The following is a 23,861-nucleotide window of genomic DNA, read 5'->3' as shown; positions in this document are numbered from 1 at the left end:
ACATGCGGACGTGCATTGTCCTGTTGGAACAGCAAGTTCCCTTGCCGGTCTAGGAATGGTAGAACGATGGGTTCGATGACGGTTTGGATGTACCGTGCACTATTCAGTGTCCCCTCGACGATCACCAGTGGTGTACGGCCAGTGTAGGAGATCGCTCCCCACACCATGATGCCGGGTGTTGGCCCTGTGTGCCTCGGTCGTATGCAGTCCTGATTGTGGCGCTCACCTGCACGGCGCCAAACACGCATACGACCATCATTGGCACCAAGGCAGAAGCGACTCTCTTCGCTGAAGACGACACGTCTCCATTCGTCCCTCCATTCAAGCCTGTCGCGACACCACTGGAGGCGGGCTGCACGATGTTGGGGCGTGAGCGGAAGACGGCCTAACGGTGTGCGGGACCGTAGCCCAGCTTCATGGAGACGGTTGCGAATGGTCCTCGCCGATACGGCACTGAGTAGGATCCTACGGTCTTGGCGTGCATCCGTGCGTCGCTGCGGCCCGGTCCCAGGTCGACGGGCACGTGCATCTTCCGCCGACCACTGGCGACAACATCGATGTACTGTGGAGACCTCACGCCCCACGTGTTGAGCAATTCGGCGGTACGTCCACCCGGCCTCCCGTATGCCCACTATACGCCCTCGCTCAAAGTCCGTCAACTGCACATACGGTTCACGTCCACGCTGTCGCGGCATGCTACCAGTGTTAAAGACTGCGATGGAGCTCCGTATGCCACGGCAAACTGGCTGACACTGACGGCGGCGGTGCACAAATGCTGCGCAGCTAGCGCCATTCGACGGCCAACACCGCGGTTCCTGGTGTGTCCGCTGTGCCGTGCGTGTGATCATTGCTTGTACAGCCCTCTCGCAGTGTCCGGAGCAAGTATGGTGGGTCTGACACACCGGTATCAATGTGTTCTTTTTTCCATTTCCAGGAGTGTATTTGCAAGCCAAGACATACTACATCGAAGTCACTGCCCTGATGCATCGCTTTCAGCATCGCCTTTACGAAATTTGGAGCAAAGTATTCTGAGAAGTCCAGATGAGTAGTTTGGCTGCTGTAAGCCGGTTCCAGCAGGGAGGCGACTCCGGCGCTCTGCTGTGCAGGATCCTGATCGAGTTCCGGACGCGCAAGGCCCACCGCTGGGTGGTGCGCGACAAGGACCTGCTCAAGTACCTGTCCGGCATGGTGGTGGTGGCGCACGGCTACATGGCCGCCTGGACCGCCTCGACGCTCAACTTCCTGGCCGACGGGCACGAGCTGGTGGCCCGGGGGCGCACGCCCGACGGCCGACACTTCCTCACCTGCCGCGCCCTCTGGTGGGACTACGTCACCGAGGCCGGTAAGCGGCGCCGCTCCTGCACCCCGCTGGCCATCTACTAGTGTGCAGTTGGTACCTGGGACTTGGTACTATGCTACTTAAACATTCCCTCATTAAGGAGGGTAGGACGCCGAACGTGAAGACTTGGAGCGGGAGACACCACAGGACATTTTAATTTGCACTGTCTATACTTTTAAAAATAAATTAATCAAACTTTGTCAGAGTGACCACAAAGGATTCAGGAATTACACTTATATTGGTGGAAGTCCAAAAATATAAGAAAATAATTTATTTTTTTACATTTGTATTTCACCTTTTTTTCACTTACTATTGGCTGCATATGTTGCTATAGGTACACTTTTCTTCATAAGTAAGGGAGATTCTTCGATGATATATATGACGGTAGTATCTGTTCCCGAAAGAACAGTTACCGTGGATGACCATGCAGCTATGCTAGAAATGAAATGATAATTAAATGGACACCCTAGCTGCAAACAGGCGGTGATGTACTTCATTGGGGACATGTTGAAAATGTGTGCCCCGGCCGGGACTCGAAACCGGGATCTCCTGCTTACATGGCAGACGCTCTATCCATACGAGCCACCGCGGGCACAGAGGATAGTGCATCTGCAGGGACTTATCCCTTGCACGCTCCCCCTGAGATCCACATTCCCAACATGTCCACACCACTACTTTCGTAGTGCGCCTAATAGATTACTCGTGGCAGATTAATCTACCAAGTCCCGTACGAGTTCGGGCACAGCGTGTGCGTTCGCACAAGAAGGTCAATGACCGGGAAGCCATATTTTAAGTATATATGACGGTAGTATCGGGTTCGAGTCCCGGTCGGGGCACACATTTTCAACATGTCCCCAATGAAGTATATCAACGCCTGTTTGCAGCTAGGGTGTCCATTTAATTATCATTTCATTCTTCGATGAATTTTGCACAGCACACAAACCATACTTACAGGTGTATGAAACTCTAGAATTTTCCAAATATATTAAAAACTGTGGTAAAAATTGAGATAATTAACTTTAAAATTTGAGTTTTTTTCTAAACATAAAGTTTAAAATATAACAGCACATTCATTTTCTTCATAAATTAAATAATCTCTAGAGTTTCATACACCTGTAAGTATGGTTTGTATGCTGTGCAAAATTCATTGAAGAATCTCTCTTACTTATGAAGAAACCTGTACCTATAGCAACAAACGCAGCCAATAGAAGTGAAAAAAGATGAACCTTCACATGTAAAAAAATTATTTTGTTATTTTTTTGAACTTCCACTGCTATGATTGTGAAACCTGAATCCTTCCTGGTCATTCTGACGAAGTTTTATGTATTTATTCGTAAAAGTATAGACAGTGGAAATTAAAATGTCCTGTGGTGTCTCTCCTGCTCCAAGGCGGCCCGTTTGACGTCCTACTCCCCTTACATAATATAAGGCTTTCATAGTAAAATATCGCCATTTTTCTGCTTCTGATCTTTCCAATACGTCTAACTGTGTAGATGAAGTTACTCTCTTACACTAAGTTTAGTTTTATGGAACTGGTGGCTATAAAAGCAGCTAGTTTTGAATCATATGTAACAAACAGATTGCAAAACGTAATTGAAACACATCTCGAAGGAGAGACAATGTTAATGACTGTTCCGAGAACCCCCCACTCAAACTAAATCTCCAGAAATGTCTCACATTACCCGGTGAGTTCGTAGATGGTGGTTCAATGGGTGTACAGTACAACTGGCTATGGTTTCCCACCCGAGTTTTGTGATAAAACTCTGTTCTTCTACTGACTTAGTGAGCCCCTGCGCAGGAATTCTTCCTACCTGTTGTTTGGAGATGCTCTAGTAATTTTACGTCCCCTTGCCGTAGTAGCGCCGTCGGTTTCTGAAAGTGCAGTACTACTATCTATGTTTTATCTAATGAGGCCCGAAGAAGTTTTTTTGTGCAAATAATTTTTACATGGGATGACATCAGGATGCGTTCATTTAAGAAACACCGTAAAATGAGTTTGTTCCCACTGGTCATAAAATAAGTGTGAACGGTACGAGAGAATAGTTTACCGTATGACCAGATAGAAACGTTTCCTATCGACGACTGCCGACTATGCCACCCAGTCTGTAACTTGAGCGTACAATCGGTATAGTTCGCAAAAGATCGTACATCTTCGGATACGCCAAAGTTATTCATTTATTTCTCAATATCAGCGTTTCCTGGCATTGTAAACTTACTCAGTGGTTTTATTTATGACCTGTAGACTCCTCCTAATGTCTGAGTAGCATAAGGCAACATTTGCTTCTATATACTCGTATTTGTTAATAACAGTTACTTGTTTCTCGCCGGAATAAATGTGCTTTATCTGCGTATCTGAGTTCACTAGCGATTTCTGCATCGGTACCTCATCCTACTGGCTCTGAAAACGCCAGATGGCCAACCGCCCCTCCTAGCCAGCGTGGGAACCTACCGCTCCTAACTCTGTACGGAATGCAATGCTGATACATTCACTTCACGTACATGAAATAGCAAAATTGGAAATCTCATCAGCAAATAATGAGTACCTTACACTGCGGACAAATCACAATTCGGCGGGGTCAGGGATTTTCTCTGCCTCGTGATGACTGGGTGTTGTGTGATGTCCTTAGGTTAGTTAGGTTTAAGTAGTTCTAAGTTCTAGGGGACTGATGACCATAGATGTTAAGTCCCATAGTGCTCAGAGCCATTTGAACCACTTTTGAACCAAATCACAATTGGATTGACACAAGGTTCAACGTTGGGTCACTGCTGTACCTTACATATGTGTAAAATCTTCCACTTAATATCCAAGCAGAATTGTTACTGACTGCAGACAATACTAGTGTTACAACAAACCTAATTAAAGAACAAATTGTTAATGATGTTTTCACAGACTTACTAACTTACTCTTTGAAAATGAGCTCCACTTTAATTGCCAGAAAACGCGCTGTATTTAGCTTTGTACAACAGACAGATTCATAAAAACAATTAAGGTAGTACTTTAACTGGAGTCAGTAACAGGGACGAATGTGCCAAATTTTATGTACACAATGAAAACATCAATTGGAAGAAACCTAATACTCAAACAGTTAAGTTCAGATGCTTTTGCTGTTCGTATAGTTGCTCGTCCTGAAAACAAAGGGATCAGCCTCATCACATATTTCGCAATTTCCGCTCAATAATGTCTTATGGAACACAAAATTGTTAATGCTTTCTTGGCCACTTTTTGACAAACTGCCTGTTGGCTTCTGTCTCGGGTTCTTCGGCCGACGTTCGACTGGTGATTTTACTGACGTTTCACCAGCACGAGCGGCTGGCAGTGTCAAAGTTTCACCCTCTATTGCTGGTGGTGGACTGGAGCCGAGCTCGCGGCCGCAGATTATATGTATCTGGCGCGCCAACGTCCTAGGGCTTCAACGCGGTTATTTCCGGTGCTGTTCTCCTCTTGCTACCTGCGACAGTCGTTTGCTGCAGCACGGGAAGCCAGGATCCGTTAACCTTTATCTTGAGGCTTTTCTTTTTCTTGTTGAAGCTATTCTCGTGTTTATGTGTTTCTACAGCTTCTCTGAACAAGTAGGTGTGATAGCTCTTCTCTACTGCCAGAACTTCCGTGTCGGCAAATTTTACTTCGTGGTCGGCCACATACAGTGCGTGCTCTGCCACCTGCGCCAACCTGCAATGTCGTTTACGTTATCTAATCCTGGGGTTGATAGATCGTCCAGTAATTCCAACATAAGCTTCTCCCGCATGTGCATGGTATGCGGTATATTCCTGACATTGCAAGTAGGTCCCTTTTCTCCTTTGTCGATCTGAGACACTCACTGATTTTCTTTGTCAGTTTGTAAATAGTTTTTACGCCGTGTTTGCGCAATATACGGGCGATTCTGTCCGTCACATCCTTTCTTCCATATATTCGCAGAGTGACGGACGGAATCGGCCGTATATTGCGCAAACACGGCGTAAAAGCTATTTACAAACTGACAAAGAAAATCAAAGAGTATCTCCGATCATCAAAGGAGAAAAGGAACCCACTTGCAATGCCAGGAATATACCGCATACCACGCACATGCGGAAAAGTTTATATTGGAATGACTGGACAATCGATCAACCCCAGGATTACAGAACATAAACGACATTGCAGGTTAGAGCAGGTGGCAGACCACGCAGTGTGTGACCGACCACATAATAAAATTCTCCGACACGGAAGTTCTGCTTGTAGAGAAGAACTATCACACATGCTTGTTCAGAGAAGCTGTAGGAATACACAAATACGAGAACAGCTTCAACAAGAAAGAGGAAAGCCTCAAGGTAAAAGTTAACGGATCCTGGCTTCCCGTGCTGCATCGAACGACTGTCGCAGGTAGGAAGAGGAGAACAGCACAGGAAATGACCCCGGAGAAACCCTCGGAGGTTGGAGTGCCAGGTACATATAGTCTGCGGCCGCGAGCTCAAAAATGGTTGAAATGGCTCTAAGCACTAGACTTAGAATTACTTAAACCTAACTAACCTAAGGACATCACACACATCTATGCCCGAGGCAGGATTCGAACCTGCGACCGTAGCAGTCACGCGGTTCCGGACTGAAGCGCCTAGAACCGCTCGGCCACAGCGGCCGGCGGCTGCGAGTTCACACAGGTCATACTATTTTACATAGAAAAGGATACCTCCTAACCTTCACATCCTGTTCCGCGACAAAAATCTCCCATCGTCAGACACAATAAAATACCTTGGCATCAAGCTAGATAAGAGGATGACATTTCAGACCACGTCACAGACATCTTCAACAAAGCTACATGAACGATATTCAGACTCTACCCCATCATTAAACGCAATAGATCAAACATGCGAGCCAAAGAGAAGATTTTGAAAAGCATCATCGAACCAGCCGTCACTTACGGTTCTTAAATCTGGTCATTGGCCACAGACACCAATATTGCAAAATTTCAAAGAGTACAAAACAAATACTTCAGAATTGCTGCTGATGCTAGGCGGTACCAATCAAACAGACATCTACACAAATTATAACGTACCTAAGATTCCGGAAATCTTCCAAGAGAAGTCTAAAAAATTTTTCCACCAAACCTCCGACTCCAACCACCAGCTCATCAGCAATTTGGGACAAAATCCACCCAACCCCAGAACAAAATTCTCCATCATGACCAATACCAGAAACTTCAACATAACATGACAAACATTGCACATTAAATACAAACACCATAACACTCACACTCCAACACCAAATATATACGCACAATCACGACATTCTCATCCCATCATTTCGATATCATTATCATCAGACAGAAGGCAGGGATCACATCAGATCCGAGCCATTGAACACAGGGGTTCAATACCCATCAGACTATCTCCGCCGGCTCCAGTTCACCGCCAGCAATAGAGGGTGAAACTTTGACAATGCCAGCCACTCGTGCTGGCGAAACGTCAGAAAAATCGTCAAACGAACGTCGGACGAAGAACCCGAGACAGAAGCCAACAGGCAGTTCGTCTTGTGGAATAATATTATGGGCTAATTGATCACTTAGAAATGAAATATGATTTGCACAAAAGCGAACAACCGTAATCATTTTGTAGCTTTCTTTTCAAGGAGTCATGCGTTTTGACTGCATTTTCACAATATTTATATACAAATATTTGCTAATGAAATTCGTCATAAACGTGTCACCGTTAACTGGAAAGAAGGCTAGAATGAACACCCATCCAAAATGCCACACCTAATTCAAAAATGGCTCAAATGGCTCTGAGCACTATGGGACTTAACATCCATGGTCATCAGTCCCCTAGAACTTAGAACTACTTAAACCTAACTAACCTAAGGACAGCACACGACACCCAGTCATCACGAGGCAGAGAAAATCCCTGACCCCGCCGGGAATCGAACCCGGGACACCTAATTCGAAACCGAATTAAGAAAGTTTCAGAGTTTCATATTCCCTATCACAAATGGTCGAGACATAATCCCATCCAAATGGGACAAGAAAGAGCTTATTGTGAAAGTACTGTACGTGACAATGGTGCGAAGAAACAAGCAATAAGACTCATTCTGAACAACTGCCCCTATAGGTGACCTGACAGACGTACCTGAAGTGACACCTAGTGCTGAGATATACCAAATTTATACAGTTTCCTGTAAATAAGATCACTAAAATGACAATTATTAGAACTCATACCTGGCTATCATGTGACACGTTACTGCTGCAGTAACCCACGGCAGTGAGGTGTTGTGTATGCGCTAGTCATTTATATGAAATCAGCGCAGTAAGGACAACATAAAGGCTTAGACGTGCCCATGGCCACAAGCCAATGATGCTGCCCAAATTATTAGTCCATCAGTATAGACTGTCGAGCGTGTCATCAATTGAAGTGATGTAATGAGGCAGAAGAGCAGTGGTCATAAAAGTATCCTAACCTGCAGGGACTGGAGATAGGTGCGACCAGTTGTCAGTGACACCAGCTTGCTGCTGTCACTGAGGGGGTTGAGTAGTTTGTGGAAGGAGACCAGACAGCGAGGTCATCGATCTCATCGGATTAGTGAAGGACGGGAAAGGAAGTCGGCCGTGCCCTTTCAAAGGAACCATCGCGGCATTTGCCTGGGACGATTTAGGGAAATCACAGGAAACCTAAATCTGGATGGCCGGACACGGGATTGAATCGTCGTTCTTCTGAATGCGAGTCCAGTGTGCTAGCCACAGCGCCACGTCGCTCGGTCTGCTGTCACTGAGTACGGATCCTTCTCAACCAGTATGGGAACTAAAATTACGAAGGGAATTGCAAGCAGTGGACCTTTTTTATTCGAGTACCCCGGAATATGTCTTGCGAACAGTGATATGTCAAAATGCACGTCGTCGGTGAGCCAGACAACACAAACTAAATGTTACCCGACTAGAGGAGTATAGTGTTGTCGACGAAACGCAGTTTTGCCGCTTTCAGAATGATGCAAGACGTTGATTTGACCGACGGGCTGGTGGCGCCTCTAAGCCGCAGTATATGGAGGATGTACTTCTGGACAGGTGTTTCTGCAATGTTTTGCGATAGCTTTTTGTACCATGTCTTAGACCCACTAGTTAAGGATAAACTGAATGTGAATCAGAACGCTTCTTTACCAGTGTCCATTTGTGACCCTGTCTTTTACAAAATGGTTCAAATGGCTCTGAACACTAAGGGACTTAACTTCTGAGGTCATCCGTCCCCTAGAACTTAGAACTACTGAAACCTAACTAACCTAAGGACATCATATACATCCATGCCCAAGGCAGCATTCGAACCTGCGACCGTGGCGGTCACGCGGTTCCAGACTGTAGCACCTAGAGCCGCTCGGCCACCCCGGCCGGCTGTCTTTTACATACCAGTGGTGAGTTTCTGTGAAAGCTCCGCCATTCAAGATAACCACATCGCCCAGTGGGATGACGATCACTCAGCTGACCTAGTAAATCCTACAGAAAATCTCTGCAAGTGGAACAGCAATCAACATCCCTACAACTTTGTTGTTCTACTGCAGCTTCTTCCTAGGCTGCCTTCTAGGCAGGCATAATGTACGCACTCTGTGCGTGCTCGACCCAGTTGCCTGTCTGTGACTGCTGGTGTTCTGCCAGGGCAGTACGATCGCATATGTTACGCTCCAGTTGCCTGACTGCCTGACGTTCAGACATTTGCCCACCCATGTCCACCAGTTGTCTCAACCAAGGTAGAACAGCTATGGTAGCTAATCATCAACATAGACCTAATCGTCAATGTTCCATACGCTAAGATACTTGTGGCCACTTCTTCTCGCGGTTTGGAGGCCATTAACAAAGTTAGAGGCGGTGTTACACGCTTTAGTGTGATGTCTCATGGGCGCGATTATCTTATTTTTAATGTGCTTATATTGTTATGTACAGTGGGTAGACAGAAATATGCAAACACCAACAACACATTACATAACCATACGCTATACGAAACTGGTGGCATTCAAACCACCTTCCAGTTGGAGTGGATACGTACTAGTTCCTTTATGGTTTTCAAGGCAGTTGTATGCCATTCTCTCAGCAAAATACTGGGAAGTTTCGGTAACGAAGATGGAGGTCGACAGGGATCACATGGAGATAACTGGCATATAAACTTGAATTAATGTTGGAGGTGGGATTCACTTAAGTCTTGGTTGAAATAATCCGTTCCCTATGCTGTTCATAGTGGCTTGTCCGCATTCCTATTTTTTATTCATTATTAAATCTACACCTGCAGTACCTCTATTTGATTTTGTTTTTATAACCCTGTACTCATCTGACCAGAAGTCCTGTTACCCGTGCCACCGAACTTCACTAACTCCTACTATATCTGGCATTAACATATCCGTTTACCTTCTTAAATTTTATAACCTACCTGCCCAAAAAATGGTTCAAATGGCTCTAAGCACTATGGGACTAGTCCCCTAGACTTAGAACTACTTAAGCCTAACTAACCTAAGGACATCACACACATCTACGCCCGAGACAGGATTCGAACCTGCGACCGTTGCAGCAGCGCGGTTCCGGCCTGAGGCGCCTAGAACCGCTCGGCCACCTACCTGCCCAATTAAGGGATCTGACATCCCACGCTCCTGTCCGTAGAACGTCAGTTTTGTTTCTCCTGATAACGACACCCTCTTAGATAAATCCCTACCCGGAGATCCGAATGGGGAACTACTTTGCCTCCAGAATATTTTATCCAAGAGGATGCCCTCGGAAAAAGTTACGGCGATAGTTTCCCCTTGCTTTCAGCTGTTTGCACTACCACACAGCAAGGCCGTTTTGGTTGATGTGACAAGGCCCGATCGGTCATTCATCCAGACTGCTGCACCTAAAAGTATCGAAAAGGCTGCTGCCCCTCTTCAGGAGCCACACGTTTGTCTAGCCTCTCAACAGATTCTCGTCCGTTGTGGTTGCACATACAGTATGGCTATCTGTATCGCTGGGTCACGCAAGCCAGCCCCACCAACGGTAAAGTCGATGGTTCATAAAGGAGGGGCCGGGGATAGTGGGGATTGCAGTCTTCTGTAAAGACGTGAGAGAGATCTGCACTACTCTGGAATGGCGACGGACAGATAGCTGTGGGCTTCGTTTCAGAAGTCGTTCGATATTTTGATGCTTTCTAACTGTCATTTCAGGTCCCACACTAGTTACAGGAACCGTCTCATGCTACTCCCGGATATTGTGCTTCGCTCTGAAAGACGAAAATGGCGGTCTCTTCCACTGCGCTCCACCCGCTGGACAGCGGCAACACTATGCACGCGGCAAAACTCCTCAGCTGCCTCAGTACGCATATGCACTGGCCAAAGTTTCATACGAAACTGATTCGTATACCGTGTGGGACAGTTAGATACAATAGGTGGCGTGAGTTTATCTGTATCTTAGCGTGGTGGCCCTGTGATAATAATATTCCATACCATGTGTTACGGTTTTATAACTAAATCTCACAACCGATTTCGATGTAAGGCCGGTATTACACTATCAAATTTCTTTGCCCAATATCTTTGTCAATTATATGTGTCAAAGAAATTTGATGGTGTCATTGGGAACTTGGTCAAATGTCGTCAAATATTTGATCAAATCTAGGGCCTCGCTGTAGATTTTATCAAAGAAGTCGTTTGTCTTCTGTTCACTGCAATGTGACATGTTACCACGTGGTGCGCAAGCGTCGCTGCAGCGTTCTGTCATCTGTAAGCTTTTGTAAACATTGCCGGTAAATACAATTGGTGTGTACGGACAACTACAAAATTAATAGAGATGTATGAAGCTGATGCGGTGCTTTACAACGTGAGGCACCCTGAATAAAAAATAGATTAAGAAGATTGGAGACCTGACCTAACCTAACCTAACCTACCCTAACTCTCTCCTGCAGCAAGGAATCGGAGTGTTTTAGTGAGCCTGTCTTCTGCAGATATAGCAGTTCTTAAGTGAGTATTGTGCTTTGTGATATGAGGATACACTTCACTGAACACATACAGAAATGTATGCTCATCCATTCTCAAGTAATTGTGTACGACTTGACGTCCTCCACTATAAGCTCACGTAACTAGTTTTGTTGAATGCTTTTACCATGTCGTCGTAAGACCCACGGGTTCACGCAGGTACGTTTCCTTTTTTTCCCCCACTTAACTTCCGCACGTGCACACAGTTCAATTGTGGTACATGTAACTGCTGCGGTTAATAACAAGTTGTTTCACACGTTTGTCTGGCCTCTCTACAGATACCCCTCCGTTGTGGTTGCACTACGGTACAGCTATCTGTATCGCTGAGGCACGCGAGCCTCCCCACCAACGGCAAGGTCCATGTTTCATTACATATACTTCTTTAAATTTTTTATTAAGAGATCTTGAACTTTGACGAAAAATATGATGATAGTGTAATACCCCTTTTTAGCCCCACGTCAAATATCTTTGTCAAATATATTTGACGAATATTTGATCACATCTTTGATCAAATCTTTGACAAAGAAATTTGATAGTGTAATACCGGCCTAATATCAGAACGAACACTGAGGAAGAACGAGTTGCTTTTGAAAGTATGTCGTACAAAATATTTATTGATTTGAATAATATTGCGAGAAGTAGTGAACAATAATGACTCTTTCAAGAAGCGATTTACATTCTGAGTTTTGAACTTTATCATATATGTGAAAGTGCTTTCATTGGTTGATATGTTCTACATAATAAGATCAGACGCAATGAATACGTGCTAGCATAGTCCTCAACATGTGTAATCTATAGTAATAAATGTCAAAAACTCTGTTATGTTTTCATGACTAAATCGCAGAACGTATTTCGATGTAATATAAGAGCACAGAGTCACGCCGCGATAACGTTGATTAAAAAGTTCTCGGGTTTCCAACCGTCAAGCAGCCCTTATTGATTGTAATTCAGTGATCACGTGGTACATCGAACGACGAGTCAACGTAACCATATGCACTGACACGCCACAACAGTATGACCGCTGTCGACCGCGACATTTGATGCTGCCTGGTGGCGTTGTGGGCACGTGACTTGGTAAAAAATTACGTGAGCGAAGCAGACACGGACGGGGGATCACCCTAGCGAAGATGTGGGTCGCAAATGGGGAAATCCATTGAGATAAGAGACTTTGCTGGAGGACAGTTTATTATTTCGCAAATCTCGAAAACGGCGAACCTGGTAGAATGTACACGTGCTACTGTCGTGAGCATCTACAGAAAACAGTAGGACAGTGAAACTACCACTAGGCGCTCAATCGTTGGACGTCCACAACTCTTCACAGAACGTGGAGTCGGAGGCTTGTCTGCTCTGTGAAGTAGGACAGATGGTGATTTATATCATCTCTGCCGAAAGAGTACAATTCTGGTGCACGCACAAGTGTTTCAGAGTACATCGTTCATCGTACATTGTTGAACATTCGACCGTCGATCAATGGAAACGCGTCGGCTCTTCGGGGAAATCACATTTTTGCTACACTAGGTCGACCGTCGTCTCCACAAACGGCTTCATCGAGATGAACGGCGGCTCGAAACGTGCAGCGCGCCACGGACGCAGGCTGGTGGGAGCATTATTATGCTATGGGAGACATTCTGCTGCGTTTACTTGGAACCTGTGGCACTAATCGAAGACATGTTGACAGCTGCGAACCACCTGCATCCCTTCTTGCTTGACGTCTTGCTCGACGGCGATGTAATCTTTCAGGAATGTAATTAGTCGTGTCTCGGAGGGAGCATTATATTGAACTCACGCTGATGTATCCAAATTCGCCTGATGTAAATCCTGTAGAACCCGCACGGGTCGCTAACGGGGGCCTTAACCGGATACGCAAATCAGCGACCCGTTATTTACGCTAATTAGATGACTTGTGCGTAGACATCTAATGCCACATACCTCCACAAACCTACCAACAAACTTTTGGGTCCATGGTACGCAGAAACAGTGGATTATTTCGTTCCAAAAACGGACAAACAGTCTACTAAGCAGGTGGTCATAATGTTTTGGGCATCAGTGTATACGGCGATGCTGCGAGCACCAGTGAACGACAAGTGGCGGCTAGTGCATATAAGGGCGTATCAGCAGCCCAGTGGCAGTCACACCATCTGAAAATGGCCGAGGAATGCTTGCCTGAAAACTCGTACAGTTTGAATCATTTGATGCGGCTGGAAACCCGAGAACTCATATTTTTATTTCGATGAAATCTGGTACGGAAACAGCTTCAACCCTGAGGGAGTGCACTGGCTACTTTAGAAAGTAAAAAGTAACATTGTCCCCCAACAGGGTGGAGTAGGAACAGAACACCTTTTGTTCACATCAGGTAACATAAATCGTGTTAAAATTATTAAATTTGTGTTTAAGGTACACGTTGTACTATAATATACAACTGCTTCAGTAGCATCAGGTGTACATATGCGAGCTTGTAGTGACGGACCTCCGATGACGCACTGCTCGGTAGTTGAGAGGACGGAGAGACTGGGGGATGGGGCAGGCACGTATCATGAGCTATGCTTACCCGAACAGGCAGACACCTGAGAGTATCTGACGTTATGGCACGCACGGTAGCTCAGTGACCATTATTCAGCACAGCAAAGCTACTGATGTGCAAGTGTAGCTACCATACTATAATACACTACTGGCCATTAAAATTGCTACACCAAGAAGAAATGCAGATCATAAACGGTTATTCATTAGACAAATATACTAGAACTGACATGTAATTACATTTTCACGCATTTTGGGTGCATAGATCCTGAGAAATCAGTACCCAGAACAACCACCTCTGGCCGTAATAACGGCCTTGATACGACTGGGTATTGAGTCAAACAGAGCTTGGATGGCGTGTACAGGTACAGCTGCCCGTGCAGCTTCAATACGATACCACAGTTCATCAAGAGTAGTGACTGGCGTATTGTGATGAGCCAGCAGCTCGGCCACCATTGAGCAGACGTTTTCAATTGGTGAGAGATCTGGAGAATGTGCTGGCCAGGGCCGCAATCGAACATTTTCTGTATCCAGAAAGGTCCGTACAGGACCTGCAACAAGCGGTCGTGCATTATCCTGCTGAAATGTATGGTTTCACAGGAATCGAATGAAGGGTAGAGCCACGGCTCGTAACACATATGAAATGTAACGTCCATTGTTCAAAGTGCCGTCAATGCGAACAAGAGGTGACCGAGACTTGTAACCAATGGCACCCCATATCATCATGCCGGGTGATACGCCAGTATGGTGATGACAAATACACGCTTCCAGTGTGCGTTCACCGCGATGTTGCCAAACACAGATGCGACCATCATGATGCTGTAAACAGAACCTGGATTCATCCGCAAAAATTACGTTTTGCCATTCGTGCAACCAGGTTTTGTCGTTGAGTACACCATCGCAGGCGCTCCTGTCTATGATGCAGCGTCAAGGGTAACCGCAACCATGGTCTCCGAGCTGATAGTTCATGCTGCTGCAAACGTCGTCGAACTGTTCGTGCAGATGGCTGTTGTCTTGCAAACGTCCCCATCTGTTGACTCAGGGATCGAGACGCGGCTGCACGATCCGTTACAGCCATGCGGATAAGAGGCCTGTCATCTCGACTGCTAGTGATAAGAGGCCGTTGGGATCAAGCACGGTGTTCCGTTCAAATGGCTCTGAGCACTATGGGAGTTAACATCTGTGGTCATCAGTCCCCTAGAACTTAGAACTATTTAAACCTAACTAACCTAAGGACATCACACACATCCATGCCCGAGGCAGGATTCGAACCTGCGACCGTAGCAGTCGCGCGGTTCCAGCGCCGAGAACCGCTAGACCACCGCGCCCGGCCCGGCGTTCCGTATTACCCTCCTGAACCCACCGATTCCATATTCTGCTAACAGTCATTGGATCTCGACCAACGCGAGCAGCAATGTCCGGATACGATAAACCGCAATCGCGATAGGCTACAATCCGACCTTTATCAAAGTCGGAAACGTGGTGGTACGCATTTCTCCTCCTTACACAAGGCATCACAATAACGTTTCACCAGGCAACGCCGGTCAACTGCTGTTTGTGTATGAGAAATCGGTTGGAAACTTTCCTCATGTCAGCACGTTGTAGGTGTCGCCACCGGCGCCAACCTTGTGTGAATGCTCTGGAAAGCTGCATATCACAGCATATTCTTCCTGTCTGTTAAATTTCGCGTCTGTATCACGTCATCTTTGTGGTGTATCAATTTTAATGGCCAGTAGTGTAATAACGATAACAATCTGATGGTGGTGCAGAGGTGGCTGTACTGTGCGGTGTGGCCGCGGCGCGGCGCGGCGTGTGTGGACAGGTGAGCTGCTGATGGTGGCGTTCGGGCTGCACCTGGGCTTCGCGTCTCGCAACGCGGCGTCGCCGTACGAGGAGCGCCGCTGGCTGTGCGCAGCGCTCTGCATCGAGCTGGTGGGCTCGGCCGCCTTCTACGCGGCGCGCGCCGCCCTCTGGAGCCAGCTGGAGCCGCGCGCCTTCCTGCTGCTCAGCCTCGCGCGCTCCCAGCTCACCGGCACCGGCTGTCTGCTCTGCGTCTTCCTGCCCAAGGTCAGCCACCACCTGCTGCCTCTGCCCAGCGGAGATGGGCGAACAGAATGAAACACGTAACTGTTTCGAAACAAATGAAACAGTACAATGTAATGTTTCGATACGCTGTTTCGAAACAGTGAAACAGTTTGTGTTTTGTTATCTAATAAACCTACACATTTTATCATCTTGAATGTCTACTGTATAAGTTTATCCATATAAACACAAATGAGGTGCGAGAGCGCTAATCATATCGCAGAAAGTATGAAACTATCACTTAGCCGTCTTGGCAGTTTCGTATTTCCTGCAGCAAATGCGCTGCTTTCGTGTCGTGTGACTTTCATACAGAAGAACCACCACGAACGGAACTGGAGGTGGGAGCAAACTGCAGACACAACGGATATGCTACTGGGATTCCCACTTTCCGTTAGTGTGGGTAATATATCCATCCTGGTAATTTCCATGCACACTACGGGAATCATTGTGGATACTAGGCACAGCCACTATAGCCTCACAAATAATGCCAAATAATTCGAATAAATAACAAAATATAACAGAAAAAAATTTGTCTTTCAAGGTGTTTCGAACAGTTACTATAAATTCACCATGCTTGCCAGCCCTTCCCGTTCACCATTACACTATCAGTGATATGTCAAACAAATTGTTTGCAGTTATACCTACATCTAATTTATGTACGAGTATATGTCTAATAACTGTCACTCAACGCCTTTTTTTATTCGAAATGTTGTAGGCTTACTTGCGTTCCTTAATATGATTACTGTACGTGAACAGAGAAGCGTATGTTATAAAAAAAAGTGTAATTTAACTGAATGATTTTCACCTATTTATTATTTTGAATGTGAATAGTATGCGTTGTTTTATTGTTTGGTTAGTGTTTATATAGCAGATGTTATGCCATTTCGGCATAGGACAGTCAGCTAGAAACGAAGCTTTATTTTCGGATATCTTAAGCTTCATGCTATTGCTTGTCAAAAAGATTTCGACACTCTTTAAAGTGTTTCACGGAGTGGTATGTTGTGTTTCAGTACCTGTGCCGAGCCCGAATCTCGCCCGACACAGAGCGGAATGAAACAGCAATGTTTCGATACAATTACTCCGTTCCAAGCACAGGTGGACTGAAACAGCCTTATTTTGAAACAACGATACAGTTTCTGTGTCTGGCTCGAGATCGAATCTGGTCTGGTTATCCGAGACAGGGGCGGAATGAAACACCACTCGTGAAATCTTCTCGGGTGATCAGCCGAGTAAAGGCGTCGTCTTCTCGCAACGTTTCGAAGGGTTTCGTACCCATCATCTTCAAGCGAAGTGTTTCGAAACAGTAAACCACAGCCGTTCCGAAACACTGAAACAGTTCCACGTATCGATACACTGTATCGAAACATAGAAACAGTGGCCAAGTCTACTGCCCAGGCTGTCACCGCCAAGCCCGACATCGACTGTCACCTGTTCTCCAGTGCTACCTCTACAGCTGCTTCCAACTAGCTTCGTGTTCTCCCTGTATCTATGGGATGGGGTAAACAAAAGTGACCTGGAGAATAGGACTTCCAGGGTACAAAGACACACAGCAGAGGAAAGGAAAACAGTACTGACCCGCCAGTAGCAGGTGTTGAAAGTGACCGCCATTCATCTCACGGCACTTTTGGGTACTGGTCAGAAGTCGCTGAAGGCAGATCGAAGCTGGACTGCTGGAATTGCTGCAGCCTCACCCGAAATGTTCGGCTACAGTTCTTGAGGACTTTGAGGGCTGTTGCGATATGCCTTAGACTTGAGGGCTCCCCACGCAAATTAATCGCACACCAAAACATTAGGTGACTTGACAGCTTTGACCGCGACCAAACTGTTAACAACTCCATTAGGCGTGAAGATTGTGTAAATGTGCCCCACGGTTCGGCCAGCTGTATGGATAGATACTCCATCCTGTTGGAAGTAACTGTAGGTCTTTCCCTCCTTCATTAATGCTGCCACAAATGGTTTTAAAATGCTGGCAATACAACTCGCCGAAGTCAGCGTCTGATGAAAGAAGATGGGATCAGACACTGCACACCAAACCCCAGCCTTCTGGTCATGCGATGGTGTTTCGTGGAAATTATGAGGATCCTCCACTGCCCAAAACCTATGATTCCATGAATTGACATAACTCTAAGGTAAAACCTGCCTTCATGAGATATAAAGAACAGATCCCAGTGAACAGCCACTCATAAGACTGGAAGAGCTTAGGAGTATTTGCTGGTTTTAATGCGTGAACAACAGAGACCCGGTAAGGATGCATGTGCATGTCCAGATGGAGTACACGTAAAAATGGGCCTCTTTTCTGGCACTTTGAGTTCATTTAACTTCTCCATTACTGTGCTGTCACGTAACTTTCCACAACCAACACCCGTTGCTCTACTGTGAGTACCTTCGTCCCCTTTTCACTGCTCCACTCACACTGACATACCCCTCAATATCATTTGAACTGGTGTGGATCACGTAGCAGGCGCACACGAAGGGTGCTCGTCACTGTGTCGTAGTTATATACATACATTCAACATCCTGTCGTATCCACTCGTCCGGACCAATTTTACTGCCCCACCCTGTTTCAGGTGTCCCAATAGGAATGGTCAGTATTCCGGAAGAAGACAGGAATGATCATTTGAAGCAAAAACCTTCATATGGACATTTACCCTACTCCGAATAGCTTCCAAAACAGAATACATTTAACATACATTTTCTGTATTATACAATACATTGTTAAGTGCACACACGTACAAACGCAGAACAATTAGTAAATACTGAAACATGCGTTTTACAAAGTACCTGTTGAAAAATGCGTATTTTTGACTCGTTACCCTTTAAGCATTATCGTATACGTGACATTACAGCCGTTTAGCGCGAACTTCAACGAGAGATACTTTTAATAGTTTCCGCAACGAAACTCTGTCTCGAAATCTGGCAGAAAATCGAAAGAGATTCTGCTTGTACGTAAAGCATACCGGCAAAAAGATGCAATCAGATCTTCACTGCGCGATATCAACAGTAACATTATCGATGACAGTGTCACTGTCGCGAACATACTAAGCACAATTTTCCCAAATTCCTTCAGAAAATACGGCGAAGTAAATATTCCAGAATTCGAATCTATAGCAGCTGCCAAATGAGTAACTTAGAGCAGATGTCATCGGTGTGGCAAGGCCTCCAGTCCAGATTGTATGCTAGTCAGATTCCTTTCAGAGTATGTTGATACTACAGCCCCATGCTTAGCAAATGGAAATGCTGTGTGGTCATGGCCTCCCGTCGGGTAGACCGACCGCCTGGTGCAAGTCTTTCGAGGTGACGCCACTTCGGCGACTTGCGCGTCGATGGAGATGAAATGATGATGATAAGGACAACACAACACCCAGTCCATGAGCGGAGAAAATCTCCGACCAAGCCGGGAATCGAACCCGGGCCGTTAGGTATGACATTCCGTCGCGCTGACCATTCAGCTACCAGGGACGGACCCCACCCTTAGCAATCGTATATAACCGCTCGCTCGACGAAATATCTATACCAAAGACGAAAACTTGCAGAGATCACACGAATACTCAGGAAAGGCAATAGCCGGCCGGAGTGGCCGAGCGGTTCTAGGCGCTACAGTCTGGAACCGCGCGACCGCTACGCTCGCAGGTTCGAATCCTGATGTGTGTGATGTCCATAGGTCAGTTAGGTTTAAGTAGTTCCAAGTTCTAGGGGACTGATGACCACAGCAGTTAAGTCCCATAGTGCTCAGAGCCATTTGAATCTTTTTTTTTTTTTTTTTTTTTTTTTTTTTTTTTTTTTTTTTTTTTTTAAGGCAGTAGTATTAATCCACTAAATTACAGACCCATATCGCTGAAGCCAATTTTCTCTAGGGTATTGGGACACATATTGTGTTCGACCATTATGAACCATCTCGAACAAAAATATTTCTTCACAAACAGCCAGCTTGGATTCAGAAAATATCGTTCTTGTGAAACACAAATAGCTCTTTATTCTCACGAAGTAATGAGTGCTTTCGACAGGGGACGTCGTATTGATTTCACATTTTTAGATTCCAGAAGACTTTTGACATCGTTCCTCTTAAGCAACTTCTAATCAAATTGCGTGCCTATGAACTGTCGTCACAGTTGTGTGACTGGATTCGTGATTTCCTGTCAGAAAGGTCACACTACCTAAAAATCGACCGAAAGCCACCGAGTAAGAAAAAAGTGATATCTGGCGTTCCCCATGAAAGTGTTAAAGTCCTTCTGCTACTCCTAATCAACATAAATGATTTATGGGAGACAATCTGAGCAGCCCTTTTACACTGTTTGCGGATTATGAAGCTATTTACCGTCTTGTAAAGCCATCGGGATACCAAAACCAATTGCAAAATAATTTAGACAAGATATTTCTATTGTTCAAAAAGTACCAATTGGCTCTAAATAATGAAGGGGATGAAGTCATCCACATAAATACTAAAAGGAGTCGCTAAATTACGGCTACGCGATAAATCGCAAAAATCTTAAGTTTGTAAACTCAACTAAATTCTTTGGGTTTACAATTACGAGTAACTTAAATTGGAACGATCGCATGGATAATGTTGTGTGGGGAGCAAACCAAAGACTTCGATTCATTGGCAGAACATTTATAAGGCGCAACATGTCTACTAAACAGACTGCTTACAAATGGTTCAAATGGCTCTGAGCACTATGGGACTCAACTGCTGAGGTCATTAGTCCCCTAGAACTTAGAACTAGTTAAACCTAACTAACCTAAGGACATCACAAACATCCATGCCCGAGGCAGGATTCGAACCTGCGACCGTAGCGGTCTTGCGGTTCCAGACTGCAGCGCCTTTAACCGCACGGCCACTTCGGCCGGCATCTGCTTACACCACGCTTGTTGGCATCTGCAGTATTGCTGTGCGCTGTAGGATCCGAATGAGATAGAAGTGACGGAGGACACCGAAAAATTTCGGAAAATGGCTGCTCATTTTGCATTATCACAAAGTAGAGGAGAGAATGCCACGGACATGAAAAGTGAATTGAGATTGCAATCATTAAAACAAAGGCAGCAGGATCTTCTCATAAAATTTCAATCACCAGCTTTCTCCTCTGAGCAGCAGCGTCCGTGATGTGACCAAGCAGTTTGTCTCGCGTATTCAGATTTCGTTTGTGCAACTTAGACTTCATCCAACCACACAAACAAAAATCTCATGACTTCATATCTGGCGATCTTGGTGGCCAGTTAACTGTTCTACCACAACCACCCCTGCGGTTAGGTAAGTGCGCCTGAGATGTTCCTTCACACGTCTGCTAAAATGTGGAGAGGGGCTAGGTGATACTGAAAGTACATTGCAGTCGGTCTGGCCAAAGAAACGTTCTCTAGGCGTTCAACAAAATAATTTTCCAAAAAATACAAGTAATTCCGCCCCGTCATTCGCTGTGCTAAGAAGTCTGCAACTATCAATATGTTACCGATCTTGCCGCACCAAACATTGATCGAAATGCAAGCTAGGAAATTAAATTCCGCTTGTTGTTGTTGTTGTTGTGGTCTTCAGTCCTGAGACTGGTTTGATGCAGCTCTCCATGCTACTCTATCCTGTGCAAGCTGCTTCATCTCCCAGTACCTACTGCAACCTACATCCTTCTGAATCTGCTTAGTGTATTCGTCTCTCGGTCTCCCTCTACGATTTTTACCCTCAACGCTGCCCTCCAATACTAAATTGGTGATACTTTGATGCCTCAGAACATGTCCTACCAACCGATCCCTTCTTCTGGTCAAGTTGTGCCACAAACTTCTCTTCTCCCCAATTCTATTCAATACTTCCTCATTAGTTATGTGATATACCCATCTAATCTTCAGCATTCTTCTGTAGCACCACATTTCGATAGCCTCTATTCTCTTCTTGTCCAAACTATTTATCGTCCATGTTTCCGCTTAGCGTATGAATTTTCCTGCAACCATCTATGATTATTTCGTGATCATAAATTCCATCAGTGAATGGTATTAATGGAAGAAAATGACAATTGACAAAATTCAGGTTGTGTGTGCAGACTGAGGGCATGCTGTACGTGAAATGGATACAAGTTTTCCGCATGCAATGTTCACCAAATACTTGTTTGCGGGACATTGATCTGTGCAGAAAGTCACCGTATGCTGTTGGTAGGACTACGCTGCACTATTTCAGCAATGTGTTGCTGTTCCTGCATTGATCCTTGCACTGCACGTTAAGAAGGAAAATGGGGACTTGGAAGAAAACCTGTTTAACGTAGTGTTCTGAAAACTCTGGTAAATACTCCACAATCGGGAATTCGACGTGTCGAAAATCGCAGACGGTACCCTTCGACTGCAATAGGAGCACTATCATCCTAGAAACCACAAACATACACCATGTCTGCATATTCTTCATAAATGTGATTGCTTAGTATTTCAGCCAACGTCTGTACAAGCACAGTTAACTGTTGTTTCTCTCTGGTATATTCTCAGTCCCTCGCAGCAGTTAACTCGTAACAAACCATGGACAACTGCACGTTCAACGGGCAAGTTTAATGGCAAAAAGACATCCCGAGCAAAGAGATTGAAAGCAATGGGTAGACTGGGTTACAATAAAACGTGAAATGGAGTGGTTGCGTAAGGCACATATGAGCGTGCCACTAGCTCAAAACTAATGTCCTTATACGTTTTATATCTCGGGAACCATTCGGATTAGGGCATATGGCCATACGAAGTTTTTTGTTTCAAATGAGCGTTCCTGTCATATTCCTGTATAAGTTACTAGCCATTCCTCTTGAGACACTCTGAAGGTAGAGTCCGTTTGAATACCATGGCCGGTAAATGCGCGGTCGGCAGGGGATGCATGGGGAAAGCGGTAGTGGTGGGGGTTGCGGGGAGGCGCTGTAGGGTTGGTGCCAAGCGCCGGACTGGGGTGCCGTTCCAAACTGGAGCCTACATTCGCATTTTTTGTAAGTATTGAGGAGACCCCCTCCGCGCCTGCACCTACATGGTTACCATTAAAAAAGATGTCACCTCTGCTTTGCCTAGTATATAAAAAGAATTCCGCCGTAAACGCAGCGATTTATTTTCGCCTGGCCTGTTAACCAATTGTACCTTCAGAGAAGCGTCATGAGTGGTGGATTCCAAGTAGAATCTACGCATTCTCTTGTTGCCATGTTAAAATTTGCTTCTTTTGCTAAAATACTGATCTCACCAACACGTGCAGACGCAACTGCGAGAGAAATCTAAAACTACGGTTTACTAAGCGTTTTAAGTGAGGAACTGAGGAAAAGTAAGATCAGTATCTTATGAAAAAGCACATTCTCGATACAAAATAAACGGGTAATGTATTCACATATGTTGCCCCAAAACCCATAGCATTTCTCGCTTCACCAGCTATCGATGACCCTTAAAAATTACATTATTTCATCGAAAAAGTAGGTAGGTAGAGGAATAACACGGTAGGTACCCTATGGTAAAATACCCTCGTTTTGTGTGCTATCATTTCCCAAATTCCGTTTCGATATTTCAAGTCATTTATGAAATGTGAGTAACATGGATATTTCTCTCTGCCTTTATCGCTGGCGCGCCACGATTGCAAAAGAGTGTCAGATCCGTTTTCTTGAGACAGATAGAGACCTCCATCAAAGTCTAAAGAGAAATAGAATATGTTAGCTAAATTTCATATGCAGTGACCTATTTTTCACTGAAAACTTTTTCGAATTTCGCGCAGGGTCTTACTCCCACGTAAATAACACTATAACTATGACCATTAACGAAATGATGGATGCATCAGTATCACCCTAACACATAAAACTACAAGGAAAGTAAAAACGAAATTTTTCCACCTATTAGTTTCTATAAAATCCTTTGAGAAAGGTTGCAGCGCGTGCGTCACGATTCCGTCATCTCCGACCGGCCGAGAGTTGGCAGGTAATGTCGGCCTCCAGATCCAAGCAAACGAGTGAACTCGTCCAGCACTTTGGACGAAAATTGGTCACTGCGCATCGGCCACCTTATCCTGCA

At 45.3% G+C, this 23,861-nt stretch overlaps 1 protein-coding gene across 1 annotated transcript in view; it reads left to right on the top strand.

Annotated features, from left to right (window-relative positions):
• Positions 1-23,861, top strand: part of LOC126160891 (probable G-protein coupled receptor 179) — a 273,090-nt gene that overhangs the window by 141,917 nt on the left and 107,312 nt on the right. The window contains exons 5-6 of the mRNA XM_049916936.1: positions 1,107-1,342; positions 15,616-15,860. Coding sequence (XP_049772893.1) covers positions 1,107-1,342; positions 15,616-15,860 — 481 coding nt within the window. The remainder of the gene's footprint in view (positions 1-1,106; positions 1,343-15,615; positions 15,861-23,861) is intronic.

The sequence above is a fragment of the Schistocerca cancellata genome, chromosome 2 (assembly GCF_023864275.1).
Source record: "Schistocerca cancellata isolate TAMUIC-IGC-003103 chromosome 2, iqSchCanc2.1, whole genome shotgun sequence".
Classification (NCBI taxonomy): domain Eukaryota; kingdom Metazoa; phylum Arthropoda; class Insecta; order Orthoptera; family Acrididae; genus Schistocerca; species Schistocerca cancellata.
This window is presented reverse-complemented; position numbering and strand designations above follow the sequence as displayed.